Raw genomic sequence first — 27216 nt, 5'->3', positions numbered from 1 at the left:
TGAAAAAGGCCAAAGCTGGAGTCACTCAGGATAAATTGCAAGGCAGGGCTTTTCCCTAAGAAATGAATTTATTTTAAATAGGCTTTCTACTGTACTTATATGTCATTTTTGTCTTGGTATTACATCAAGGAGGAAAGTGAGCTGCAGCATTTAGAGCAGCCATTCTCTGAGCTGGTAAAACACATCACACCTTGTGTCCTTCACCCAGCATGCTGAGGGTCCAGAAAACTGGAACACCCATCTTTGCTGGCCTTGGGCTGACCACTCAAGCTGCCCCTCTCTGGTTCAGGACAGGGAAAGGAGAATTCTAATCCTGAGGGTCTCTGTCCCAGGGAAAGCGAAGCCATGGTGTGGTACTGCTGCTGCTGGAGCTGAGAGCCCTTATAAAGTCTGCAGTGATAAAAACCAGAACCCAGACAGGAGAGTTTGTTTAAGAGAGAATTATTTATTAGAAGATAGGAGGTTGTTACGTACAGATTCTGTCCTGCAAAAGTTCCTGGTCAAGGAGATGTCAGGGAGACACAAACCCCATGGAGCTGGCCCTGCTCTCACACAGAGATACTCAGACACAGCAGAGCTCTGCCAGGCCTGGCTGCCCCTGGGCTCAGCTGGGAGAGCCTGGGTGTGATACAGCATCCCTGGGGGTGCCACAGCATCCCTGGGGGTGCCACAGCATCCCTGGGTGTGATACAGCATCTCTGGGGGTGCCACAGCATCCCTGGGTGTGCCACAGCATCCCTGGGTGTGATACAGCATCTCTGGGTGTGCCACAGCATCTCTGGGGGTGCCACAGCATCCCTGGGTGTGATACAGCATCCCTGGGTGTGATACAGCATCCCTGGGTGTGATACAGCATACCTGGGTGTGATACAGCATCCCTGGGAGTGCCACAGCATCCCTGGGGGTGCCACAGCATCTCTGGGTGTGATACAGCATCTCTGGGGGTGCCACAGCATCCCTGGGTGTGATACAGCATCTCTGGGGGTGCCACAGCATCCCTGGGGGTGCCACAGCATCCCTGGGTGTGCCACAGCATCCCTGGGCACCACAGCCTCTCTGGGTGTGCCACAGCATCCCTGGGTGTGCCACAGCATCTCTGAGCTAGCAGGATGAGCTGCAGGATGAGCTGCAGGAGGAGCTGCAGGGGGGCAGCAGGAGGGGCTGCAGGGGGGCAGCAGGAGGGGCTGCAGGGGCTCTGCTCCTCCCTGGGCTCCCCTGGGCACAGCCCAGGCTGGCACTAAGCTGCTTCCATCGTGCCAGCAAGGAATGGGGCTGAGCAAGAGGCCACAGAGACACAACCATGCTGAGGTAGCATGAGGAAAATCAAACTGAGAAGCAACAAAGGTCTCTGTGTTCAGAGAGCAGCTCTCCCCCCTCTGGCTCAGCCCCAAGGCAGGCCGAGCAGCAGGGCTGGAGCCCTGCAAGGCCCCTGAGGAGGCAGCTCTGCCAGGGGCTCCCAAGGCAGCAGTGAGGGCTGTGCTCCTGCCTGCAGGGCTGCCCTGCTCCTGGCTGGGGTGGGCTTCTCTGCCAGCCCCGAGTGCTCTGGGCTCTGCCAGGTGAAGCCCAGCTGGGTCAGAAGCTGCTGGGAGCGGGTGGGCAGCGCTGCTGGAGGGGCAGGCACAGGACAAGGGGCAGGTGAAGGCATCCCCAGCCCTGGCAATGCCAGAAGGGCCCAGGACCCCGTTCTGCAGGTGCTCGGTGCTCACAGGAGCTTTGGGCTTGGAGCCACAGCAGCCCCTGGGCTTTTCCTTACTCCAGGTGTGCATCTTCCTGCCCTCTGCCACTCTGTGGCACAGCAGAGGAGCTTTGCCAGTGCCTCTCTGCTCTGATAGGCCAGCATCCAAACTGGCATTTCCCCAACATTTAGCAGATTTCTCAAATGAAGGTATTATCCAGAAGAAAATCTGTGTAACTTTCTAATTTATGGGTGCTGAAATATTCCCCAAGGACATCCCACATTTAGTTGAAGGGCAGAGATGATCCAGACCCACTGAGTTATCAGAACCTCTGGAGCAATCATGTCCACATCTTCAGTTTGTTAAGGATTTCTGCAGTCTGGATGTGCTCCCACTTCCTTCACCCTGTGGAAAGGGGTGAGCTGGGGAAGCCTGGCCCCTCTGAGAGCAGGCCAGAGCTCTTCACTTGCTATTTGCCATGAAACAACGAATCTGGAGGTTTGATCTGAAACAATCTCCTCCCCTTCTCTCTCAGCCCTGACCTTAAAGCTGCTTTAATTCCAGCTCGGTCAGGTGGGAGGAACACAGAGCAGACAACAAAAAGTCTCACTTGCATTTCAGCCTAACATTTAGGGGCAGATTTTTGCCTCCATTTCCATTCTATTGTCTTCCAGAACTGGTTCTTCAGCCACCCAGGATGAAAACTTGTCCCTGCTAGGACTTCTTGGAACACCCTGACCAGTGAAGCTCCCCTGTCAGAGCTGCCTGGATGCTGCAGATGAGCAAAGTTTTCCTGGAAAGTTTTTCTGCAGAGAGAAAAGGCAGGAGAGAGACATGCTTTCCCCCAGGTGTGCTGAGCATCCCCAGGTGTGCTGAGCATCCCCAGGTGTGCTGAGCATCCCCCAGGTGTGCTGAGCATCCCCAGGTGTGCTGAGCCTCCATCCAGCAGGGCTGGAGCTGCCAGAGGGGGCACACAGGGAGCAGGGGTGGCTCAGGGCATAGAGGGGCAGCTCTGGGGCCAGCAGCACAGCCCAGCTCAGCCCAGCTCAGCTCAGCTCAGCTCAGCCCAGCTCAGCTCAGCAAAGCTCAGCTCAGCTCAGAGCTCATTCCCAAGGCCTGGAGACACCAAGTGTGGCTGTGTTTGAGTATCTCAGCTGGGCACACGCAGGACCAGCTCTGACAGTGCCCAAAAGCAAAGAAAGTTTGAATTTCTGTATGTATGGCGTTACAGGGAATGACCGTCACACAGAAAGATTTTGAACATTAATTACAATTAATTTTGAACATTTTGTAACTTTATAATTTAATTACCAACCCTTTTCCCTTCAAATTAACCATGGATGTACAGCATACAATCAAACAAGCTTTTTTAAAAAGTACATCTTAATATAAATAGTTTATTCAGTGCATGGTTGTGTATACAACAAATAATAAACAACTTTTTTGTACCAGGCAGAAAGCTGCCTGCACAGAACTAATTCAGTTTTGGAGCACAGAATCCAACGATGATTAATGCACAAAATCTGACACATCATGCAACTCTATGCCAATATTCCAACTTTCTCCCATGCAACAGACATGATGACCTAAATGGAAACCTAACTACATTTTTTAAAGGATTGTTTCCAATAGCAGTATACGTATATGTTGTTTAGGGGTAGCCTGTCCTAACGCTTCCTCCTACACAATATTCACGTGCCCGTTACAGTGAAAGGACTTTTACAAATAAGACGTTTCTTATAAAAAAATTAAGTCACCTTAATTCCACAGTTTCTGTCTTTAGAAAAGAAGCCACAACGATAGTTTAACATGACACACAAAATGGAATTAAGAGAAATCTACACTGGAGGATAATTTTATCCCTTTCTGTTAACTTCCACTTGGGATGACAAAACAACTCAATTCCTACAGACTGGGGTTAGCACAAGAACTTTACCAGAAACTACAAATCTATAAAAATTTATATTTCATTGTGTTTAAAACCACAAGAACACTGTTTGCTTGAGCCTGAGACACCAACTCTCAGTTCCAACCCTGAATTTTGAATTATTTTTTTTAAAGACATAGCTTTAAAGACCCATTGGAGTTCAGAAATCAAAAAGTTGCACTATTCCAAATTAAAGGATACATTTTTTTTATCAAGCCTTAGATATAAAACGGTAAGCCAAGGAAACAACAGAGTTTATGTATTTGTTTTTTGTTTGCCCCTATAAAACATACAAGCATTAAAATTTCCTTTGAAGAGCAAAAGTGGTCTTTTTCTGAGTTGGAAAGCAAATTCTTATCAGCAGTGAATGCTGTGAAATGTTTTTGTTTCGTTTTCCACAAAGCATAGGAGAGAGAGAGAAAAAGAGAGAAAGAAAAAGTGAGAGAGAGAAAGAGCTGGACATTTCTTCTCGGAGGCTTTCCCCCAGCTGTGTCTGCTGCTGTCCAACTGCCTTGTGGTGTGCACAAGCACATTCTACATGCCTGGGGATTATCCTTTGCCAACCAGAAGATCTAATGGCTGATAAACGGGTGACCTATGCGAGCTGGTGCCGTGTCCTGGGCACCTGAGGGTTTGGATGAAAGACTGCAAGTAAGAATTCAACTGCATCCAGAGGTAAGGTTCTTTAGAGAGCACTTGGCTGGCCTCAACCTGGCTACGTGGACTCGTTCTGGCTCATGGATTTACCCCCGTTTAGCACTCCTGAAACGCTTCTGCTCTTTGTTGGGGTCCCACTTCCAGACCTGGAGAACTCTGTGAGATCGTGGAGGGAAGGCTCTTTGTACATGGCCACTGCAAGGCAAGAGAGAGCAGAACATCAGCACAGCTGGGGCTGGGGCAAAGCAGCTCTGACACGCAGTGCAAGGAGAGACAAACGCCCAGGGCGGGGAGAGCCCTTCCATTCAACCACTCCCTGAGAACCTCTGAGACCCTCCTCAGTGGAAGGACATTTTACTGAAGGGGAAAACCACTCCTCCCTCTCCCACTGCACTTACACAGCCCTGCAGGACAGAGCTAAGCTGACAAAAATCAGCATTTCCTTACAAACAGAGAAGAAGCACCGTCAGTAGTTGTGATTTAACCTGTTGGAACTCTGCTGAGACAAACACCGCGTTACAGAATATTACACTCTGTTATGTAAGCAGCTGGACATGTCAAATATACAAGCACAGGAATTAAACACAACACAGTATCAGTTCAGATGAATGGAGCAAACCCAAGCAATTACCTTTTAAGGGTTTTGGAAGAAAGTGTGCTGCAGGTTTATTTTTCTTCACATGGTTTCCTTTCATTATTTCTCCTTCTTTGTTAAGACCCAAATACCAACCCCGGCCAGACTGTTGCTGTCTGTAGATCATTGAGGAATATGTCACATAGTAGTTTTCAAATACTGATTCTTTGAACTTGCATTCGGGTGTAAAATGTTCCTGTAAAAAAGCAACAGATCAATATGTGCAAATCTCACATCAGTTAATGAAAAAGCATCCAACATCCAGTGCTTTCTGAATGGTTAGAAGTCATACCTCTCATCCTCAACCATCCAGTTATGAAACATGGGTCCTACAAGTATTAACAAAGGAGTAACACAATTTGAAACCTGTGAAATGATGCTGTGAGCAGCTCTAAGCAGAATGTAATAAGATCTTTGTGAACAATGAGTAAAAAGTCAGAGGATTTATTGATTGGTGCAGCTAATGGATGTCAGGCAGACACGGAGCTGTGTCCCTGGGAGCGGCTGTGGTGCAGCCCTGCAGGCAGGGAGAGCGCAGAGGGAGCTCTGTGCATTACCTGCTGCCCTCAGCTGAGCAGAGCACCCGTGCCAGCACTAAATGGTTTCTCTCCCTAACCCCAACAGCCCTGGCTCCTTTGGCCTTTGAACGTTACGAGTTCTGGCAACATCTCAGCTATGGACTCCAAAATATGCAAGGGGAAGGGTTTGGTCTTCGTTACCATCTCAGTCGTGCCTCAGTGTGCACCACAGAGCAGCCAGATGTTTGCTGGCCTCCCCTTGTGAAGGCAGCCAGCTGCAGGGGAGCTGCCCTCGTGCTGCCAGTACCCCACAGGGGCGTGAAAGAAAGGAGGAAAAATTGTGCTTGTATAATGATTGTAATTTTGATTTTAAAATATCACAGGAAATTAAATGTCTCAGGAGCTTAAGATATTCCTATCTAGTTTCTAAAATATTCTCATGTGAGAAAAGGATGGTATTAAAAAAAAAAACCCCACCACTCTGCATTTGCTGCACATCTTTTGCCATTTTGTCTTTACAAGAGAAAGAAAAAAGCTCCCATTCTCTGACTGGCATTTGCTTCAACAAAGAATGTGAAGCAAGCAATTTTCTTTTTTTTTTCCCTTTAAGCTAATTGGTTGTTATTTAGTTAATTGACAATTGGTTTCAATTGCTGTCAAATAGGGACAGTCATTGCATTTTTGTAAGATTTCTGCATAAAAGCCTTCCCTCACTGTTCTCTGCCCAGCACCAGCCATGGTAACAAAGACTAAAGAAGGATATCATCCAATTAGCAGCAAAATGGAAAACTACAGTGCTCCCACTGGCAGATTATGGTTTATGTACAGTAATTTGGAGCTGGTTTGGGTACAAAAGGCCTGCTTGTATACAGCAGCAGAGGGTCAGACTGCAAACAGAACCCCAACATTTCCCCTGGAGCTCTCAGGTTCACCTCAGAGTGAGCAGCAGCCCTGCAGGAGCTGCAGGGGCTGGATCCTCTCTTGACAAACAGAAATACACCTCTCCATAACACACCCAGTTACCAGACACATTCCCCCCAGGTGCTTGGGCCCCAAAGCAGAGCCCCTCATCCCCGGGGCTGCCAGGGACCCGTGCCCTTTCTAAGGCTGGCACATTCCCTATTCTCTCCCAGGTGCTTGGGCCCCAAAGCAGAGCCCCTCATCCCCGGGGCTGCCCTTTCTAAAGTTGGCACATTCCCTATTCCTCCCCAGGTGCTTGGGCCCCAAAGCAGAGCCCCTCATCCCTGGGGCTGCCCTTTCTAAAGTTGGCACATTCCCTATTCCCCCGCAGGTGCTTGGGCCCTAAAGCAGAGCCCCTCATCCCCGGGGCTGCCAGGGACCCGTGCCCTTTCTAAAGTTGGCACATCCCCTATTCTCTCCCAGGTGCTTGGGCCCTAAAGCAGAGCCCCTCATCCCCGGGGCTGCCAGGGACCCGGGCCCTTTCTAAGGCTGGCACCTGCAGCTCAGCAAGGTGCCCTGGCATCCCCTGCCCAGCCAGGAGCCCCCTGGGCAGCCCCAGAGGCTGCAGGGCTCTGCCTGCCCCTGAGCAGCTGCTCAGCACTGCAGGAGGCTCTGAGTGAGGAAGGGCAGCACGGGGCATCCCAGTGGAAATGGGCTTCTCTGAGCCTGGCCGTGCCAGCCCACCTGAGCACGGACAGCACTTCCATGAGCACACCCACACCCACTCAGGCTCCAGTGCAGAGCTGCAGACTGGCCAGCATGGCATCTCTGCTGGAAATTCTGCAGCAATACACTGAGCAAGGCTTGCTAAAGTCAGGAGAGGGCTGAGGGCCCCAAATAACACTGGCACTTTCCAGCTCACACAGTCAATCCCATGGAACATGTATAAACACAAGTGTTCAGTTCCAAGGCCGGGTTTTTCCTGTCTCTCAGCTGTCCTCTTGCAATGAAAACAATGCAGATGAGTTCTGGAAAGTCCACTGGTATGGATACATTATGACACAAGAGAGATTAAAAGAATTCTTTCTGTGAAACAGTATTTCCATCTCTGCTTACCTCAAAAGTCACTGATGATGGCACCTACATGACAATAAACTGCAGTCACTCAAGCCCCTCACACATCCACCCTTAACACTGAATGAATGAATGAATAAATAAAAAAGACAGTGCTGGATTCTCTGTAGTCGTGACTCAGCCACGCTTAAGCAAGCAGGAAGATGAACTGTCAGGGGCTGCTTCTTGGTTTTCAGCTGATCAGCTGAACTGCTGAAAGGTTCCTTCATTTACAAATCTGTAGCTGCACTGAACATGTGAAAAATAATTAAAAAGTAATAATTTGGTGTATGATAATATGGAAAAAAGGCCTTGTGGCCTTTTTTATACACTTAGAGTAGCTGTATTTCCAGGCAGCTGACTAGATTACATCTAAAATAATTCAGGCTACATTACAGAATGCCAACCCTGAAAGCTAAAATATCATAAAAGCCAATCTCGAATTCTTCCTGCTCTATTTGTGCAGAAGACATATCTGAGGGCAAAACCCCTCCGAATTATCAGCCATCACAGGCACCTACCCTGCAGGACTGCATGTTAATGATTCTGTGCTTCCAATGAGTCTGGAGCAGGAATTCAGCCTCCCCAGACCCACAAGGGGAAGCCTGGCTGCGAGGAGGGAGTTCAGAGCCCCTTGCTGGGATGGCTGATGCTCAGGGAACAGGGGCAGGAGAAGATGTTTGCTCTCTGCCATTTACTGCATTCTGAATTTGCACCTTGGATACCATCAGCAGGGGCCACCACCAAATTCTTCCAGTCATGAGGGCAGAACTGGGTTTGTTCAATGTTTCTCTCACCCAGGTTGAATATCCTGCAGCAGGATATTAAGACAATCCCAGATTGTTCAAATATTGTTCTGGGATTGGTCAATCCCAGATAGAACAAACCCTACAGCAGTTTATTAGAACAAGCACAGATTTTGTTCAGATGGACTTAGTGCTAGAGGCATGAGTAAACAGCAAGAAAGGAGAACTGAACTTTGAAAAGTATTCAAGAAAAGTATTGTGTACTTGGGAAACTTGGAAAATGTTCTTATATATTGAGCATGTAATTATATTCCTTGTGATCAATGACTATGTCTGTGTATAGGATTTATCCTTTATTTTCTCCACTTAATGAAAATTGGATTTTTTTTCCCCTCCATATCCCAATTTCTTTCAGAACTATAATGTAGCCCAGGATTCCATTTTATAATCATGAATTTTTGAAGGAGTCTCGTTAAGGCTCCAGAGTAGTGATTTTCTGCACCAGTGAGCCTGCCTTTTTTTATTAACAGAGATTGATTTTCCCCATCTTGGCATGTGAAGTTCCAGGGTGTATCCTCTGGACCATCACCCTCTAATGTGCAGTGCTATCAGCAGCACAGGATGGGAACACTTCAGCTTTCATGTTATCAGGAGGAGCAGCTTTCAGATCCCCAGTGTGAGCAGTCTGAAGGAGCTGGGATTTCCTGGTCCCCAGGAGCCGTTTGCTGCAGCCATGGCAAATGACAATTCCCTTACAGCAGTGCATTTTGGATCAGAGCAGCACATTTGCACAGACAGGTTCCAGCCCCACCGTGCTGTCCTTGCTGCTGGCGTTTCCCTGTTTTGAGGAGTCCTGGTGATCCAGTGGGAACAGCTCCTGCTCTGCACGCACAGGTCCTGGAGGGCTCTTTGGCCATGGGACTGTGACTGTCCCCTTCTCCAGAAGGCTCTGGGGGCTTTTGGGACAGGCGCTGGCTCAGCTCAGGGAGGAGCATCCCTCTGGCCATGGCCTTGCAGGTGAGTTTGCACTGACCCTGAGGTGAGTTTGTGCTGAGTTTGCACTGACCCTGAGGTGAGTTTGCACTGACCCTGAGGTGAGTTTGTGCTGAGTTTGCACTGACCCTGAGGTGAGTTTGTGCTGAGTTTGCACTGACCCTGAGGTGAGTTTGCACAGACTCTGCAGTGAGTTTGCACTGACCCTGCAGGTGAGTTTGCACTGACCCTCAGGTGAGTTTGTGCTGAGTTTGCACAGCCCAAGCAGGTGAGTTTGCACTGACCCTGAGGTGAGCTTGCACAGACCCTCAGGTGAGTTTGTGCTGAGTTTGCACAGATCCTGCAGTGAGTTTGCACTGACCCTGAGGTGAGTTTGTGCTGAGTTTGCACAGATCCTGCAGTGAGTTTGCACAGACCCTCAGGTGAGTTTGTGCTGAGTTTGCACTGACCCTGCAGTGAGTTTGCACTGACCCTGCAGTGAGTTTGCACTGACCCTGAGGTGAGTTTGTGCTGAGTTTGCACTGACCCTGAGGTGAGTTTGTGCTGAGTTTGCACAGCCCAAGCAGGTGAGTTTGTGCTGACCCTGAGGTGAGTTTGTGCTGAGTTTGCACTGACCCTGCAGTGAGTTTGCACTGACCCTCAGGTGAGTTTGCACAGACCCTCAGGTGAGTTTGTGCTGAGTTTGCACAGACCCTGCAGGTAGCCCAAAGCCCTCAGGAGGGCTGGGAGGCTGAACTAACTGCTACAGACAAACTACCAGCTGGTTTGGGGAACAATGGCCATACAACCACTGAAGGAAGAAAATTAGTTCAAAAATTATATAGAGAAGACACACTGAATTTATTCAGGAAAATAACTTAATGACAGGAGTGATAGGGAGTCAAAGCCTTCTGGAGAGTGATCCCAAACAACTCCACAGAATGGATTTTCCTTATTGCTAGTGCAATGAGCAGGAATTTATCAAGTGAAACACAAACTGTCAGTGGTTTGTGTGAAATTATTTAGTGCAAAGCTTCTGTGAAGAGTAAAATGGAGCCCAAGGAAGCAGCTGGATAACCAGGATCTCCAGGGAAAGATTTCAGGTTGTCACTAGGTATTCTCTGAATCCATGAGAAAAGCACTGAAAAGAGCCCCTAATGATTCCCTTGACATCATTCTTTTGCACAGCAAACCAAATGCACAAATTCAGGGGAAAATGCCCACAATGAACCAAAGCAGAAAACATATTAATTACAAATACAGAGATTCAGAGGTGTGACTTTTGTTCATTACTCTTTTTCTCCCCTTATCAGTGACTCAGTTGAGCAAAAGTCTCCATCTTTGCCAGGTTTTCCAGTGGCCTTTAGGCCCATCAATAACCAACATTTGAAGCTGGGTGCGTCACCTCAGCGTGCTCTGCCCGTCAGGATGTGCTGCTGGAGAGCCGAGGGAAACCACCCAGAGACTGTAAATTGAACTGAGACAAGAACTATGCAGAATCACATTATTGCTCCCCTGTCTTTTGGTGATGCTTCACTTTACAGCTGTGTTGATTAACCAAAGCATTCCTTAACTGGGCACGAGAACTAAGGCATGACACACACAGGGAAGGCACTCTTCTCGTTGCTGCAGAGGAAATTAATCCTGCTGGAAAAAACCTGTAATGGGGCTTAAAACTTCTGCAAGATGCCCAGGAGTCCATCTCAGAGATGTCAAACACAGGTCCCTGTCCTAATACATCCCCCCAAGTTTTGACATACAATTTACTTGGTATGAAGAAGGACAGAAAATCCACTTTACCCCAATTTCTTCTCTTGGACAGAAGATCCACTTTACCCCAAATTCTTCTCTTCTGCATCATGTTTAGCTTGATGATGCTGGAAGCATTGTAGAGGGAAACCTCAGCCATTCTCTGAATGATCAAGTCCTATTTTAATACATTCCAATGCTTGCACCCACCCTATTTAAATTTCTGCAGCTTTGGGAGGAGCACTCAGGTCACTGAAGCAGCCCAGGCAGCTGCAGCAGGTCCCTCAGTGTGCAGGTATCAGTGTGGAACACACACCCCGAGCCCACTGGAGCATCACCTTGGGGCTGTGCCAGCCGCTCAGTCGTGCTCCCACTGAAAACTACCAGAGAACTCCCTTTTCCTCTCAGCAGGCTCTCAGCTCTCCCCAGAGCAGCCAATCCTTTTCACAATTTTCCTAAGCTCATTATCTCTGTTCCCTGCCACAGCAGCTTCCACAGGTAAATCCAGCACTGTGGAAAACTTATTTAAAATGTGTCTGCTGTTGTTTTTTGTCATAAACACACTTCTCTTTTTTTTGTTTACAGCTTTCTACTCTCAGCTTTTAGTTTTGGACAACAGCACATAAAAGTACCCAGTGTGCCCCTTCTGTGCCATTCATTACCCCACATCTCTCCATCGTGCCTCTGCTTATTCATCTCCTGTCTTAACTAAGCAGGCCTAATCTTTTAAAATCTCTTCTCATATGAAAGTTTCTCAGTGCCTTTAATCATTTTCATTACCCTTCACTGAGTTCTTTTTTCCCTCTATCATCTCCAGAACTGAAACACAACATTTAAGAAGCGGCTGCACCATTGAGTTGCATAACAGAGGTATTTTCAGTCATTTGTCTTATGACAAAGTAAAATGGACTCTGTTGCTCAACCACACTATTGTACATTTGTAGAAAAGTTCTCTATCTTTTCAGCTGTCTCTGATAAATATAGTCCAATTTTATGGCATTTCTGACCCTCTGATTAGTCAGTACCCAAGCTTAAATATTAAAGGAAGGGAGAAGAATGCAAAAGCAGCTTGAACAGCTTTCTTTCCCAGAACTAGAGCAGAGAGCCCCAAAGATGCTAAGCAACCCATTTTATAACAAATCCATTATTACATAGATAACCTGCCAGACACTGCAATCAGATTTCTAGCAGTTATAATTGACATCAAATCCTGGTATTGTCAAATCTCTCCAACACAGCTGTTGAGCAGAATGTCCTCAACCCTCCCTGGCACTTGTGCAGCCCAGTCCAGGGCTCCCCATGCCCAGCCAGGCTCTGAGGAGCAGCAGGGCTGCTAAGAGCACAGGGGGATGCACTGCTGCTCCTGGGTGCAGGGCAGCAGCCCTGGCTGGGGAGATGGAAGAGAACTCTGGGCTGACACCCATGACTTTATGCACATTTATCTTAAAGGGCTGAAACAATGACCTAATCAGTGTTTGCAGCAAGCTCGAAATCTTTCTCTTTAATTACAAGCAGGGACATGATCCCTTCTGCAGTGGATGCTCCTAAATTCTCTGGAAAATCAAGAAGGCTCACAGAGCTTTTTCTGTTCTTGGGGAGAGCAGCTGAATGAGCAGCAGTCAGAGCGAGAGGGACAGTGCTGTACCCTCCTGTGGGAGCAGGGCCAGCAGGGGATGCTGTGCCAGTGCAGCTGGGTCAGTCCGTGGCAGAGGGATCCCCTCTGCTCTCTGCTGAGTGCCAGCCTGTGTTCTGGGGCAGAGCTCAGCCTGTGCTCAGCCCAGCCCTCCCCAGCCTGCAGCAGCTTCTGCTGACACTGGAGAAGAAGGATGGGGTCTGCAGCAGAGGAAGAGCTCAGCTGCTGCTGAACGAGCTCTTTTTCTGCACACCAGCAACTGCCTCTGCTCAGTGCCTGCGAGAGGCTGCAAGAGGAAGATAAATAGCAGCAGGAGCTGCAGGGAAGGGATAATGCCACACTACATCACACGGGCTCCTGCCTGGCTGTCAGCTGAGGGTGCTCCACAGCAACAGCCAGCCCTGCCCATCTCTGCTCTCTGGCTCAGCCGTCCCTCGGGTGCTCAGCACAGCTCTGTCCCTCTCCTGGGAGCCCCAGCAGTGCCCCTGTGCTGTGCCCACGCTGCCCTGGGCACTGCCTGTGCTGCAGCTGCTGCCTCAGAGGAGCCTCCCCTTCAGCAACGCTGCCAAACCTATTTTGGGAACCCCCTGGAAAGCTTTGTAAAGTTATACATGCAGCAGAGGTTTTGCACTGGGATTACATACTAAAAAATAACACCAAGCTAACAGGCCTATTAATTCATATTAGCTTATAAATATTAGGCTTTTATTCTGAAGCATTACATTGCAAACATAATTGTTAATATGGATAAAGTCAGTGTTGGGAAACTTTAACAGGACATTACACTCAACAGAAGCAGTGTCTCCTTCAGAACCTGATCCAAAACGTATTTTAACCAAGGCAAACATTACCCATGCTTTCACTGCATTTTGGTTGGCTCCTAATGTTCAGGTAGCCTGCAAAGACACACAGCCCTCTTGCTTTAAGAAACCAAGGATATTTGATATTTGTCACTATTAATTCAGCTTGCTTAATACAAAGTGTAAATATAAAAACTGAGCTTAATAATAATAATGTGAATGCCACAGGTTCAAGGAACTGCTTAGCTGCATCCTGAGCAAAGCAGCAGCTCTGTCTGACCAAATGGTAATGAGACCTTTTCAAAAGAGCTTGATTTACTGAAATCCGCTCATTCATGCATGCCATGGGTGGATGTTTTTCAAACCTCAGGCTGGCAGTGCCAGGGCATTACTGGCAGCCAAACCCTGCTTCTTGACACAGAGCATGATGCTCTTGGAATCCGTGCACCCTCACAGCTCCCTGCATGATGCTACTGACCATTTGCTGCTAGGGGATCTCAGGGGGATGTTTGTATCAGAGATGGCAGCTCATTGTGAGATCTGAGGGATTTCAGATGGCAAAACCTTTAGTACCGAGGTAATAAAGGCTTATACATGGGAGATGAGGTACAAGAGGGGCCCTTTACTTGAGAGCTGATGCTGACTGGTAGAACACATTTGCTTCAGCAGGTGGAGACCCCAGCTACAAAGGGACACATGCAGAGCACAGCTAAATCTCACTGTAAATGGCATATCCACCCCTTGTGAGCAATTTAAGTTTTGGGAAAGTTTTCCAGCACTTGTATGTCCTCTTAGCAGCCTCCAGCAAGCCACTGGAGCCAAGAAATAGCCCTGACCTTCCAGGAGACAGCCTGGGCACACAGATAAGCTCACAAAGCTCTGGTTTCTTTCTCCCACAGTGATAGGGACTTTGCAAAGGCCTGTCACCTGGCTGCCTTATGACTCCCTGCTGCCCCTGGGCTGTGGAAAAGATTACTCTGGAGCCAGACTTTTGGGAGACACCATGCTGCTGTCGTCTACGCAGCAGAGGAGAAACAGGTCCCTGCTAAAACACTTGCAAACCTAATTTAAACCTGGAAGACACCCAAATGTCTCTGGGAGGTACAATTTAAAACCCTGACCTAAGATAGCCCGGACTGCAATCACAGATTTCTGGGAATGCTGTGGGACACTTGCTCCATGAATCAAACACTGCAGATCTCTGTATTGTAACATTTCCACAGGAGAGCTGTTCTGAGTTCTCTCACAATGAAAAAATTAGAAAAACATTAAATTCAAACACAGGTATGACCACTACCTGACTTAGACATCTACTCCAGCAAGTCTCTGAGGCTTCCTGAGAATTTGAGTCAAAGAACCCTTTCCATCATCTCCATCCCCATTTCCATTTCCATCTCCATCCCCATCCCCATTTCCATCTCCATTTCCATCTCCATCTCCATCTCCATCTCCATCTCCATCCCCATCCCCATCTCCATATCTCCATCTCCATCTCCATATCTCCATCTCCATATCTCCATCTCCATATCTCCATCTCCATATCTCCATCTCCATATCTCCATCTCCATATCCCCATCTCCATATCCCCATCTCCATATCTCCATCTCCATCTCCATCTCTCCATCTCCATATCTCCATCTCCATCTCCATCTCTCCATCTCCATCCCCATCCCCATCCCCATCTCCCTGACAGTGTTACCTGTTGAACAGACAGGGAGCTCCCTGAAAGGATTTAGGAGGGTTTGAGTGAACTCTTTGTCCCTGAATCACACAAAAAGGTGAATGATGCAAGCACTTTGAGAACTAAAGCTTGTGTCTCTGCCTCAGAAAGTTTGAAGCACAGTTGAAGCAAAGAGCTGGCAGGAGATGACCAGATGCTGGGTACTGTATCACAAGGAGGAATCTGAAAGCCAGGTGCCAGGTTTGCTTTGAAAAGTACTGCTGTGTTTTTGCTGAGGTATCTGAAGGGCCTGGGAGCAGCTCTGGCTCTGAGCTGTGGCTCTCCACGTGCAGCCACAGCTCCTGCAGCCAGCCAGGAGCGAGCAGAGCAAAGCCAGCCTGCAGCTGAAGCACAGGGTGAGCCTGTCCATCACCAAAGGGGATCATCCCTCCATTTCCCCCTGCCTGATCTCCCGTCCCACTGCCCAGCCTGTGCCCAGAGGGAGCAGCTGCTCATGTTACAGCAGCACCACCCAAAATTATCATCTGAGCGGGGACTCTGCACTTCCATTGCAGTGCAATGTTCTTAGAATTAGTCCTAGGTGGCTTTGCCTAGGATTAATTTGGTCTACCAACCAATTACTTTCTTTCTGCAGGTTGTAGCAGTTTGTCTGCTGGTCTCTCGTCTTTTTAAGCTGCTGCTGGTGAGATTCAGCTCTTCACTTCAGTGTCTCCCACCACTGGATGTTGTTATCGAAAAGCAGCTGCTTGCAGAGCTGCAAACACAGCCAGGAAAGCCCAGAATGCAAACTGGAAAATGATGAGGAAGAAAAGGATTCATTTCTTCCCCTAGATTTTGCAAAGCCATTACCTGTTTTTGAATGGCATTTCCAATTCGACACTGGGAACTGCTAAAGCATTTACATAAGAATGCAAAAATGCACACATTATCACTGCAGGAAGCACTTAAAATTTAAGATAATTATATAGTATGGAAACCATTTCAAAGGACTCAAACAAAATAACAACTAATTCTAGAGAGTCACCCTTTAAGATGATTATTACTCTGCACTGCCGCTGATCTCCCACTAAAAGAATCCTTCTCTTTACAATTATGTGCACATTATAAATTCCTACTTTGTTCTTCCACCATCAAGCTCCTACAGCTGCCACTGACAAATTTGCATTCCCTGAGAGCTTAACTAGACAAGGAAAATCTCCGCCCTGGGAGCAGAGGTGAAGCACACGACCCCAGGCTCCTGCAGCACAGGGGATTCCTGGCAGGACCTGCCCTTCCTCTGCTGTGTCCTGAGCAGCAGCAGCAGCAGCAGCAGAAGGAATCCCAGGCTGGGATCAGCAGCCAGGGTGATCCCCAGGCACCCGTGGGGAGCCCCTGTGCCCCCATGCCTGCTGCTGTGCTTGTGGCAAGGGCAGCCCTCTGGAGCCTGGGCTGCCGCTCCTCACCTCTGCAAGTAACAGAAAGCAGGAAAAAAGCATTGAGTCAGCTGCTTTCCAGACCAAACCATCCCACTGCAGCTGAAGAAAGCGGGCATGGGAAGGGAGAAGCACAGCTGTGAGGTGGAACTGTTGTGCCCCTGCAGCCTCTGTCCACCCCCTGCTCCCACTCCCACTGCTCCTCTGCCTCCTGCCCCACTGCTGCCATTCCCTTGTCTCTTCTACAAGTGGCCCAGGGAAAAAAGATAAAACATTCTGCCTAGCTCTATTGCTCAAAGCAAACTCATCTGGGGAAAAACTTATCTGCCAAAGCCTAATATGTTTTTATTGGATATCTGCTAAGAGAGATTTACAGAAGCTCATGCCAAAGTCAAACTCTACTTTTTTTTTCCCCCACTGCAAGGGCAAAAGTACAAACTGAACTCAGAGCAAATGAAATTTTCTTGTCTTAGATATTATGGAGACTTAACAAAGTCCCATATGAAGTCTCTGACCTAATGGACAAAATAAAGTGTTTTCTGAGTCTAATTATTGGAAATAAGAGGAGGGAAAAGAGCTGGAACTTTCCCATAAGCTTCAGCCCGGGAAACAAAATGGATATATTTAAAATCTTGTATCTGGATGAAGTACAGAGTAAATTAAAACAGTATCTGGTAATGGGAAGTGAAGCCCCTCATTAACAGGTGCTGGGCTGCTGCAGGTTTCCCACACAGCTGGGTCAAACAAAGCAAAGCCCTGGAGGCCACTGCTGTCACTGGAACCTGAGCAGCACTGAAAAAAGACAGAAGAGCTGTGCCAAGTGATGTGATGGTGTGGATGTGACCTGTGGACAGCACCTGCTCTGACCTCTCACAGCAGCCACAGCCAGCCCCATTTGGGGTCAGACACTGCAGCTGCCAAATTCCAGCAGAATCTGCCTGGGCCAGACCTCAGGGACAGCCTGGGAGCTGAGCACACCAAAGGGAGCCAACACCACCTGCAATGCCCTGCTCTGGCAGACAACAGTGCTTACACCTGTTAGAAGTGATGAATGTTTGCACTCCACTGTGAGAATGAGGACTACTAAATAATATCTGAGTGTAATCACATTACCATATTGAAGTGTGCACAGAGAAAATAGTTTTCAAGAGATTCACCTTCCCTGCTCCCAGCAGCTGCAGCCAGTGTGATGCAAGAATGCTGAGGGCTGAATTACTTCTGCAGACAGGAAAATGATTTATATGTTTTAAAATAAATAATGGGATTTATTAAAAAAGGCTTATAACCTAAGAATTGAATGATGTATAGACTAGTTCATCATTGGGGTTTTAATATGACACCTCTAAAATATGCATACAGGTCAGTGATTTACTAATAAGCTACTCTTACAACACAGGCACACAGACAGAGATGCAAAGCACAACAGGTTTAAACCCTTTAAACCCCCATTTCCATTCTCACTGCTTAACAAAAAAGAAGTATTTAAGTTAAGTTGGTTTTATTATCCCTTTTTAAGTCTTAGTCCATTACTGGGCTACCTTTTACCACAGCACACGAATAAATCAGCCTTTCATTGCCAGAGACCCTTACAATATTGTTGTTGTTCATTTACTGTTAGTTTTCTAGATATGCTGGGCATATCCCAGGCATGCAAAAAGGATCTACCTGCCCTAAGGAACTCCAGATCAAAAATAAATATGATAAAGATGAAAAAGCATTCATCAGAGGCAGCAGGGCATCAGGGGAGCAGAGCAGGGCAGAGCCAGGCAGCAGTGCTGGAACGCTCAGAACTGTAGTTAAAGAGTAAACCCTTGGAGCTGAAGTGCATCTCAGCTCCAGCAGCAGCTCCAGCACCAGTGAGCTCCTGGCAGTGCTGCAGTGCTCCAGGAATGAGCTCTCCTGCTCCCTCAGCACCTTGGCTCCCCGTGTCTCTCCTGGCTCTCACAAAGGGAGCCTGGCTGCCAGCAGCACCTCCCAGCACTCAGGTGTCATTCCCACACGAGCACTTTCTCAAAGAAGGGAATGAAAACCCAGCTCTTCCATGTTTTGTTCAAGGCTAAGGAGGAATTTATTGCCCAGCATGGATTCAAACCCCAGAACACTTCTTGCACCACTACTGTTCTTAGCACAGGCTTTTCCTGTCTCTGCTGCCTCCACCAAGCTCTCAGCACATTGAGGGCAGGATGAGTCTTGAGGCTCTCAATCCATTGGTTCCTAAACCTGTAAAATGCCCTGAAACAGCCCCAGTGCTTCACTCTCCTTACCCCCTCCTGCTGCTTAGCCAAACCTGCATTTTGCCCTTTTCTGTCCATCAGAAGGGATGGGGCTGCCCAGCAGCAAGGTGCCACCACGGGTTCAAGAAGCAGCCAGGCACTGCCCTAGAAAGCCTCTCCATGCCCTGCCAAAGGAGTCCACGGCTGCTGGAGGGGGAATCAGAGGGAGGAGCTGCTGGGGATCACTGCTCCAGTAAAACATGGCTCATGTGCATCACCAGTTGCCCACTGCACCAGTTACAGTCTGTAGCTACAAGTAAGTCAAGTACTTTATTTGTGTAATTACAAGGAACTGATCCCTGGGGGTCATCAAATAATTCAGTATACTAGCAAAAATGAGCTTTCTGAGAACATTTACACTAGTATAATCTGATGGGATGCAGAGCTCTGGAAAATAAATGCCAGAGGGGATGAAAAAAGAGCTAAAGCTAATTTATTTTTTAAATCAAATTAATATTAGCATTTTTTTTGGTCTGTATTTGCTCAGCTTTAAGGAATAGCCTCTTTGCTTCTTTGTCACTATTTGTTTTTCTTGGGCAATGTATCTCAACCTGAGGAATTGTACCCAAGGTTCAGCACAAGTGCCAAGGAGGGAAATGCAGTTATAATAAAACCACACTGCACACTACATGTGGGAGGCACCTCTGTCCATCAGCCTTTCCAGGAGCTTCTGAAAAATAACCCCTGTTATTAAACTAATCACCTTGTGTCAAATGGCAGAGTGACAGCACAGAAAATTTACCTGGGTAATAAGTCAGCAATAAAGGTACGTCCAGGGAGGAGGAAATGAGGCTGCTGCAGACACAGCAATAACAGCGTGGAGCAAAATCCAATATTGGAAGAGATAAAAGTTCTCCATCCCAATATTCCTCCGTGACAAGTATGAAACAGTATGCAAAGAACAAGGGGCAAAGATGAAAGATAACAGCAAGAAAAGGCCTTTGAGAGGTGAGCTAAGAGGTAATGAATGCCTGCATGGAGAGCAGGTGAGGAGAGGGGCAGGGCTGGGAGCTCAGTGGCCCCTGCCCAGCTCTGCAGGGGCAGCCAGGGCTGCTCCCATCCCATCCCATCCCATCCCATCCCATCCCATCCCATCCCATCCCATCCCATCCCCATCCCCATCCCCATCCCCATCCCCATCCCCATCCCCATCCCATCCCATCCCATCCCAACACCACAGCCTGGCAAGGTACAACCAGGGCTGGGAGCTCAGTGCCCCCTGCCCAGCTCTGCAGGGGCAGCCAGGGCTGCTCCCATCCCATCCCATCCCATCCCATCCCATCCCATCCCATCCCATCCCATCCCATCCCCATCCCATCCCAACCCATCCCCATCCCCATCCCCATCCCCATCTCCATCCCCATCCCATCCCCATGCCTTCCCCATCCCCATCCCCATCCCATCCCATCCCATCCCCATCCCCATCCCATCCCCATGCCTTCCCCATCCCCATCCCATCCCCATCCCATCCCATCCCATCCCATCCCAACCCATCCCCATCCCATCCCATCCCCATCCCCATCCCATCCCCATCCCATCCCATCCCATCCCATCCCAACCCATCCCCATCCCCATCCCCATCCCATCCCCATCCCCATCCCCATCCCATCCCCATCCCCATCCCCATCCCCATCCCATCCCATCCCCATCCCCATCCCCATCCCATCCCCATCTCCATCCCCATCCCCATCCCCATCCCCATCCCCATCCCATCCCATCCCATCCCATCCCCATCCCATCCCATCCCCATCCCCATCCCATCCCCATCCCCATCCCCATCCCCATCCCCATCCCCATCCCCATCCCCATCCCCATCCCATCCCCATCCCCATCCCATCCCCATCCCCATCCAATCCCATCCCATCCCCATCCCGATCCCCATCCCATCCCCATCCCATCCCCATCCCATCCCCATCCCCATCCCATTCCAACACCCCAGCCTAGCAAGGGGCAAGCAGGGGCTGGGCTGGCACTGCTGACGAGGCAAGCCAGAAACAAAACGTGTGGCACTGACATGTTTCCTAACAGCACTGACAGATTTTAATAAGCAAGCTATTCTTCAGTTTTGATTTGAGGTGTATATAATTAGGTAATGTGGGTGTTGAGTGATAAAACCCACAAGAAATACACAAATTAGAAGAACTGATTTTTTTTAAACCCTGGCCTGTTTCAGACTAAGTGGCATGACCTATTTTTATTGTATTATTATATTTGGAAAATAAAAGGAAAACTTTTCTTTTTCATCTCTTCTTCAGCATAGGAAAAATTGGGGACAAATGATACTGCTTTTTGAAGTTCTCCTCTTTCAAAATGTAAGAACCTTTATTTGTCGTTTGATTTCTTTTATTTTTCTTTTACTTCTTTTATTTTTATTTTTCTTTTACTGGCTTCTTCCTAGAAGAGATGAGATCTCTCTAGATTTTACAGTAATCACTTTCCAGTGATTCAGTGATTCCACTTTTCCAGTAATCACTTTTTCCAGATTTTCCAGTAATTATATTCACAAACTTCCCTACAAACTCAGTTAAGTATTTCTCTATTCCAGATTTGAGTAAGACCAAGGAAAGCCAGAAATATTCTATAACTGCTGACCAAAAGCAAGAATAAGCAAGAATTTACAATGGATTTCAAGAATTTGCTTTCAAAGGGAATAGGACTGCTCAAAAAAAAAAGGAAAGGATCCTCTCTGAATTTTCAGGCAAGACCTTTCCATGGGCTGTGAAAGTGAAATACCCAGTACAACTTTCTGTGCAGCCTTAGGAGTTCCTGCTCCTCACTGTCACCACGAATGGGCTGAGCAGGGGATCAATACAGCAACTGCACAAAATACATATTTCTGTCTATCTCAGGAATTTAATCAATTCCTTTTAAAATAAGGTAGATTATCTTAATTAAATTTATAATGTGCAGTCCTTTGGTGTGCAGGACAATGTCTTGTTCCAGTATCTTCCCCATCTTTCATGCAGGCCTCAGTGGCCACCAAGTCATGAATTGCCTTTTTCAAGCACGTTATCATCTCTCCATCATGTGCATGTTATGTAACGACCCATCCTTATCTCTGCTGCCTGCTGAGGACAGAGCCCAGCGTTATTATCTCCCAGAAGTGCACCCAGCAGGGCTGAGCAGGGACGGTCACTGAGGCACCATCAGACACAGCCCCGGGCTCTGGGCATTCCTCCCCAGGGCTGTCCCTGCTGGCCACAGCCTGCCCTGAGCCGCCTCAGGCTTCTCCCCAAAACCCACTCACCTCTTCCTGCATCCTGCCAAGCTACAGCCAATAAAAACAAATTTGGTCCCATGGGAAACACCAGGACTCCGAAACCTGTTCTTATCTCAAATCAGTATGAAACACACCAAAATCCTGGATCTTTCCACAACACAAAATATCAGAAATCATCTCCTGATACTCTTAAAATGCTACATTTAGGCTATTTTACAACAAAAGACTGAGATTGCCATTTTGAAATGGGGTTTTTTAGCCATTATAGCAGTATTTTCATAGAATCTTCTCAGAAATTTTAGAAATCAAAACTTGAAGCTTTTCTTCTGGATACACCCATCTATCTCCCAACTTTCTCTTCTGAAATCTGTTTTCCTGAAGTCTTTGATTATCCTTATGGATGAACAGCCCTGTTTTGCAGATGTCTTCATAGAGCACCTCATCCAGAGCATCCCTGATCCTGGCTCCCCAAAGATCTTCTTAGAACTGTCATCCATTCAAATTCATAATAGCAGTGATTAATAGGAATAAGAATATAAAGCCAGCAGCAACAAGAGCTTAGTGGGAATGCTATACTTTTAAATGAAAGCTGATTAGTCTCAGCTGTTCCTTCTGGCTAACACTGAGCTGTAATACTTCTTGATTCCATCTGCTTTACTGCCTGGCCTTTTGTAGGGAAAAAAATTTATTTTTATGACTGGGAAGGCAAAATATCAGCATTTTTATTGACCCTCAAAGCTGTAAGGACTCAGGAACAGGTATTGTTACCAAGAATCTGCCCAAAAGTTCCCTTTTTATTTCACTGCCTTTTGACTTAACATGCAATTGCAGCCAGGGAGAACCTGGTGAGTCCCCGTGTCCCTCTGCTGACTCCTCTCCAGAGCCAATATTGCCAGCAGGGATGGCAGTGACCCCCTCAGCCCCAAGGCTGGGAGCTGGGAGCAGAGCAGGGAAATGCACTGCTCAGTGTCTCAGAACTCCATTCAAGGGCCTGGCCATGTCCTTGGGCTGACTGGCAGACAGAAAACATCTGTTCCATTTAATGATTTCTCCTGATGCCTTCCAGATCTCAGCAACTTTGAGAGGTTGCCCCTTATGCACTTAGAGCACATTTCCCAATTAAGAGCAGAGCAGATTTTATAGTCAAGTGGGAGATTTGCAGTAACTATTGTAACCCAATTGTAAAGAAGATCTCCAGGGCTTTATCAACTTTTTCTTTGAAAAAATTAATCCTGGTAAGAAAAAGCAGAATTGTAACCTGCACAGCAGCTTCCCAGATGAGCTCTGCCCTGGCCATGCCTTCTCCTGGTCCCACCCAGGAGGCTGCAAGCTGTGCCCAGGGGCTGCAGGTGCAGAATGCAGCCGCTTCTGGCTGTCACCAGGGTAAACAAGGACACATTCCCTGAGGAACTGCTGAAGAGGCTGACCTCGAAGAGCACAGGCTTTGCCTGAGTCACAGGAGAACCTTCCTCACAGGAAAGCACTTTGAAGGAGGTCGTAACTTAGCCCTTATCACTTCTTGATGGAAAAAAGAAAATGCTTTTACCAGTTAATGGCTCAGAAAAGTGCATGACTGGTTACTGTAACCACAACAACATATTCAAAAGCAGTGAGACAGAAAAGGAAGTGCTGGATAAGCATATGTTGTTTTTAATAAAGAATGACTTAGAGCTAAGTGGACCACTCGGTTTCCAAGGCTGCTCGGCAAAAGCAGAACACGGGGGGACCCAACACCCTCGGGACGCCTCCCTGTGCCCCAGCCAGGCACCTCCTGCAGCACCACCCTGCCCTCTCTCTGCTGGGCATCCCACCCAGGCTGCAGAGCAGGGCTGACACCCCCTCCCTCCCCTGAGCACCCACCCAGCCCCAGCCCCGGGCTGCACCCAATTCAGCGCCGGATGCACTCCCTGGGTGCTCAGGACTAAGGTGGTTTGGTCAGAAGTGAGATCTGGAAAGCTGTTTTTGTTCTGGCATTAATGCATCATTTATTACCCTGCAAGATCAGCCACGTGTTATCGATATGCAGGGGTCTGAGAGCTCCAAGTGCAGATGGACCACAGACTGACAGGAATTTATTGTGTGCAGTGGCTCAGATGAGACTGGAGAAGTGCCACCATCCAGGTGGCTTTCTGAGAACAAGCACAATGAATCAGCCAGCAGCACTGAGAGATCCTTCCTGTGGAACTGCGAAAGGGAGGGAAGCTGCTCTCACTGCTTCCCCTGCTCCCCGTGAGCCAGACAGCAACACGTCCATGACACACACTGCAAAGGATCTGCCTGCCATGAGCAGGGCCTAAAGCTGCCTGCTTGGCAGGCTGCAGCTGAAACAGCCAAAATGCCCCTTGTTTCTACAGCACAACCTTGGCAGACCCTGCTCAGTGCCCCCTTGCTCTGACACCCAGTGCAACATTCACTTGTGGCAGCCCTGATCTCCCAGGCTGGCTGGCCGTGCTGCAGGGACCTTCCTCCAGCTGCACCCCCTTCTCCCACCTGGGACCTTCCTCCAGCTGCACCCCCTTCTCCCACCTGGGACCTTCCTCCAGCTGCACCCCCTTCTCCCACCTGGGACCTTCCTCCAGCTGCACCCCCTTCTCCCACCTGGAAAACGAGGCTAAGGTTACCCCTCGCTGCACAGCACAGGCAGGAAGCCACATCTAGAGTAAAAATCAGTTGTCATGGCAGGTGAAACCTCAAACAAACCCGAGTCGAGGAACCACCAAGGCACGACGAGGCTGCTGGCTCTGGTTCAACAACCTTGCTACATTCTTCCCTGCAGGGGAAATGCATTTCGCTCCTTCTTGGGAGTGGCTGGGAGAAACAGAAAGCTCAGGTAAAGGTTTGAGTGGGAATGGTTCCTACAGAGCACACGGGCTGAAAACCAACTGCAGAACTCAATCAGCAACAAACAGGAGTCAGATGAAATTCAGAGAAAAAACGCTGCCTCATTTAAACAAGCAAATCAGCATCATTAAATTACCACCTCCTTTAGCTGGGCTGGTGCAACCTCCCCCAGTGGCCATCCCAAACGTGTGCCCCAGCAGGGCTGTAGGCATGTGGTGGAGGCTGAGCATCCCTGAGCACTCACATCCTGCTGAGAAATGCTAATGCAATGTTTTCACTTAACCCCAGTACTTGGACCCCAATGCTGAGAAGGCACAAAAGCAACTGCTGCTTTCACAAAATCGAGCCTCTGATAAGATGCTGCAGGTTCCACACCATTTCCTGAAAGGGAGATAAGGACAGAGTTGGGACAACTCACATCCTGGGCAATGGTGACTTGGAAAATCAGCTCCAGGTACAAAAAGCAGTTTCAGGTAAACTCATCTGCTGATATGGAAAAGTAATTCTAGTACAGAGATGAAAAGTATTTTAAAATCTCATAAAAACAATCTGACCAAAATGCCCTTAAAACTTTACATTGAGTCTAGCATCTCTGTCATCCCTGCTCTCAGGGCTGGACTTGTACAGCTCAATAGGTCAGAGCAAAGGCAGACAGGAGCACTCTGGGCTCTGAAATCACCGCTCCTTCTCCAGGAACATCACTTGTGTGGCCATCCAAGGAGCTGGGAGCTGCCACCCACGCTGGCAGCAGCACAGAGCTGCAGAGGGCTGGCTGTGCTGGCCCAGGGATGCAGCACAGGGTGCTCCCACAGCCTGGGGCTCATCCCCACCTGCCCCCTCCATCCACCCCCCTGCCCTCGCCCAGCCCAGGCTGTGCAGAGCCCTGGAACAGACCTGGAGACACAGAGATCCTCCAGGGCAAGCTCCAGCCAGGGGAAGCTGCTCCTGGGCACCCTGGGGCACCACGGGCTGGCCTGGCTCTGTGGCTGCTCCTTCCCAACACAGAAAAATAACAGGAACTCTCCTTAAGGCTTTAGAACCTGTTTTTATCACAAGCTGCAAATGCTGAGACAAAAATCACCAAAGAGGCCCAAATGCTCAGCTGTCATGAGCTAGCCCTTGGTACAACTCTTATAAATGGGTTGTTTCCATCAAGTGTGACTTGGCTCATGGGGAAGGTCTGACTGAATACTTAATTTAGGCTGGAGGAAACGGCCTCTTGCTAACCCTCTACTCCCATATTTCACACCACTTGACAATCTCAGATATTTTTCACTCATGCTAATGCTTTTCTTCTGAATGTCAAAAAATTTCAGGACAATTTTAACATGTACCTTCAAATCATTTTCAAGCTGAAACAAATCTGAAAGGTGTGCATTTCCCCCCAAAACACCCCCAACACGTCTGCTGTCACTTCTGCAGCTGAGGTGAAGTTAGAAACTTTAGGGAACATCTTTGTTAAGCTTGGCAGGAAGAAGAAGTCAAGCAGGATGAACTATGGGGAAAATCATCTGCCACCAGCAGCTCCCAGAGACAGCAGAGGATGAGAGCAGCAAACCCACAGCGGGGTCAGACACGACCCCACAAAGCCCCAGAGAGGGGTCAAACCCTCCCTCTTGGCTCTGCCATGCAGCTGCAGAGGATTCTGCCACTGACCTCGAGCCCCAGGGCTGTTGGGTTGGAAAGGAGAACTCTCACTCAAAATGAGCCACTCAGCTTCAGGTAAAGGAATTAATTCATTACTGAAAGTCAGATAAAGGATTTGCAAGGGTTTTTTATTTTGGAGGCAGAAAACTATGCAATGGTTTTGCTGCCACGGATTGGTAAAAAAAGGTGGTTTAACATTTCCTGTGCAAAACTGTATTCCAGCCCAGAAGGAAAAAGATACACATGTGCACAGGGATAAAATTTATTTCCTCAGAGGGAAATTGTTGCATGTTCTAAGATGATGAAGAAAGAAGACAGAAAATGCAGCCCAGCTGAATCCTCATGAGCAATGTCTGCATTCACCTGGCTCAGCCATGCACAACTCCGTGTGTCAGGGGTTCAGCCTCCAGCACAAACACCTTTCTCACCATTCATTAATGCTTTCCCAACACTTCTCTTTCTGAGTAATTTTCTACATGGAAAAAAATTAATACTTTGCCCATGTGTACTTAATTAAGAATAATCCACTCAGATGTGATGGATGGCTGTCTGATCTGTAATACACTTGCTCTACTGTATTTTATATTATCCTGCTTGCTTTCTTTCCCTATTTCTGTTCTTTATTAATTCATTCTCTCTCTCTGCCTTTCCCCTTTAGTAATTCTCTGCTTGGTTTCCAGCCTTATTTTTATCAGTGGATTTTTCCATGACTCCATTTTTGGCCCCTTGAAGAGAATAACAAAAGCTGAGTGTCCCATCCCAGTCAGACTCAGAGCTTGCACACCCTCCCTAGCAAGCAGCACACTTTTTGCCCATT

The 27216-nt window shown here is 48.1% G+C and overlaps 1 protein-coding gene across 4 annotated transcripts in view; it reads right to left on the bottom strand.

Annotated features, from left to right (window-relative positions):
* Positions 1–425: 425 nt before the first annotated feature.
* Positions 426–27216, bottom strand: part of FGF13 (fibroblast growth factor 13) — a 205319-nt gene continuing 178528 nt past the window's right edge. For all 4 annotated transcript variants that reach the window (XM_066559278.1, XM_066559281.1, XM_066559279.1 and 1 more), the window contains 2 exons: positions 4892–5090; positions 426–4455 (listed from right to left, as the gene is read on the bottom strand). In XM_066559278.1, coding sequence (XP_066415375.1) covers positions 4319–4455; positions 4892–5090 — 336 coding nt within the window. In that variant the 3' untranslated portion in view covers positions 426–4318. The remainder of the gene's footprint in view (positions 4456–4891; positions 5091–27216) is intronic.

The sequence above is a fragment of the Molothrus aeneus genome, chromosome 14, assembly GCF_037042795.1.
Source record: "Molothrus aeneus isolate 106 chromosome 14, BPBGC_Maene_1.0, whole genome shotgun sequence".
Classification (NCBI taxonomy): domain Eukaryota; kingdom Metazoa; phylum Chordata; class Aves; order Passeriformes; family Icteridae; genus Molothrus; species Molothrus aeneus.
Note: the sequence above shows the minus strand (reverse complement) of the source record. Positions and strands in the feature narration are given on the sequence as shown.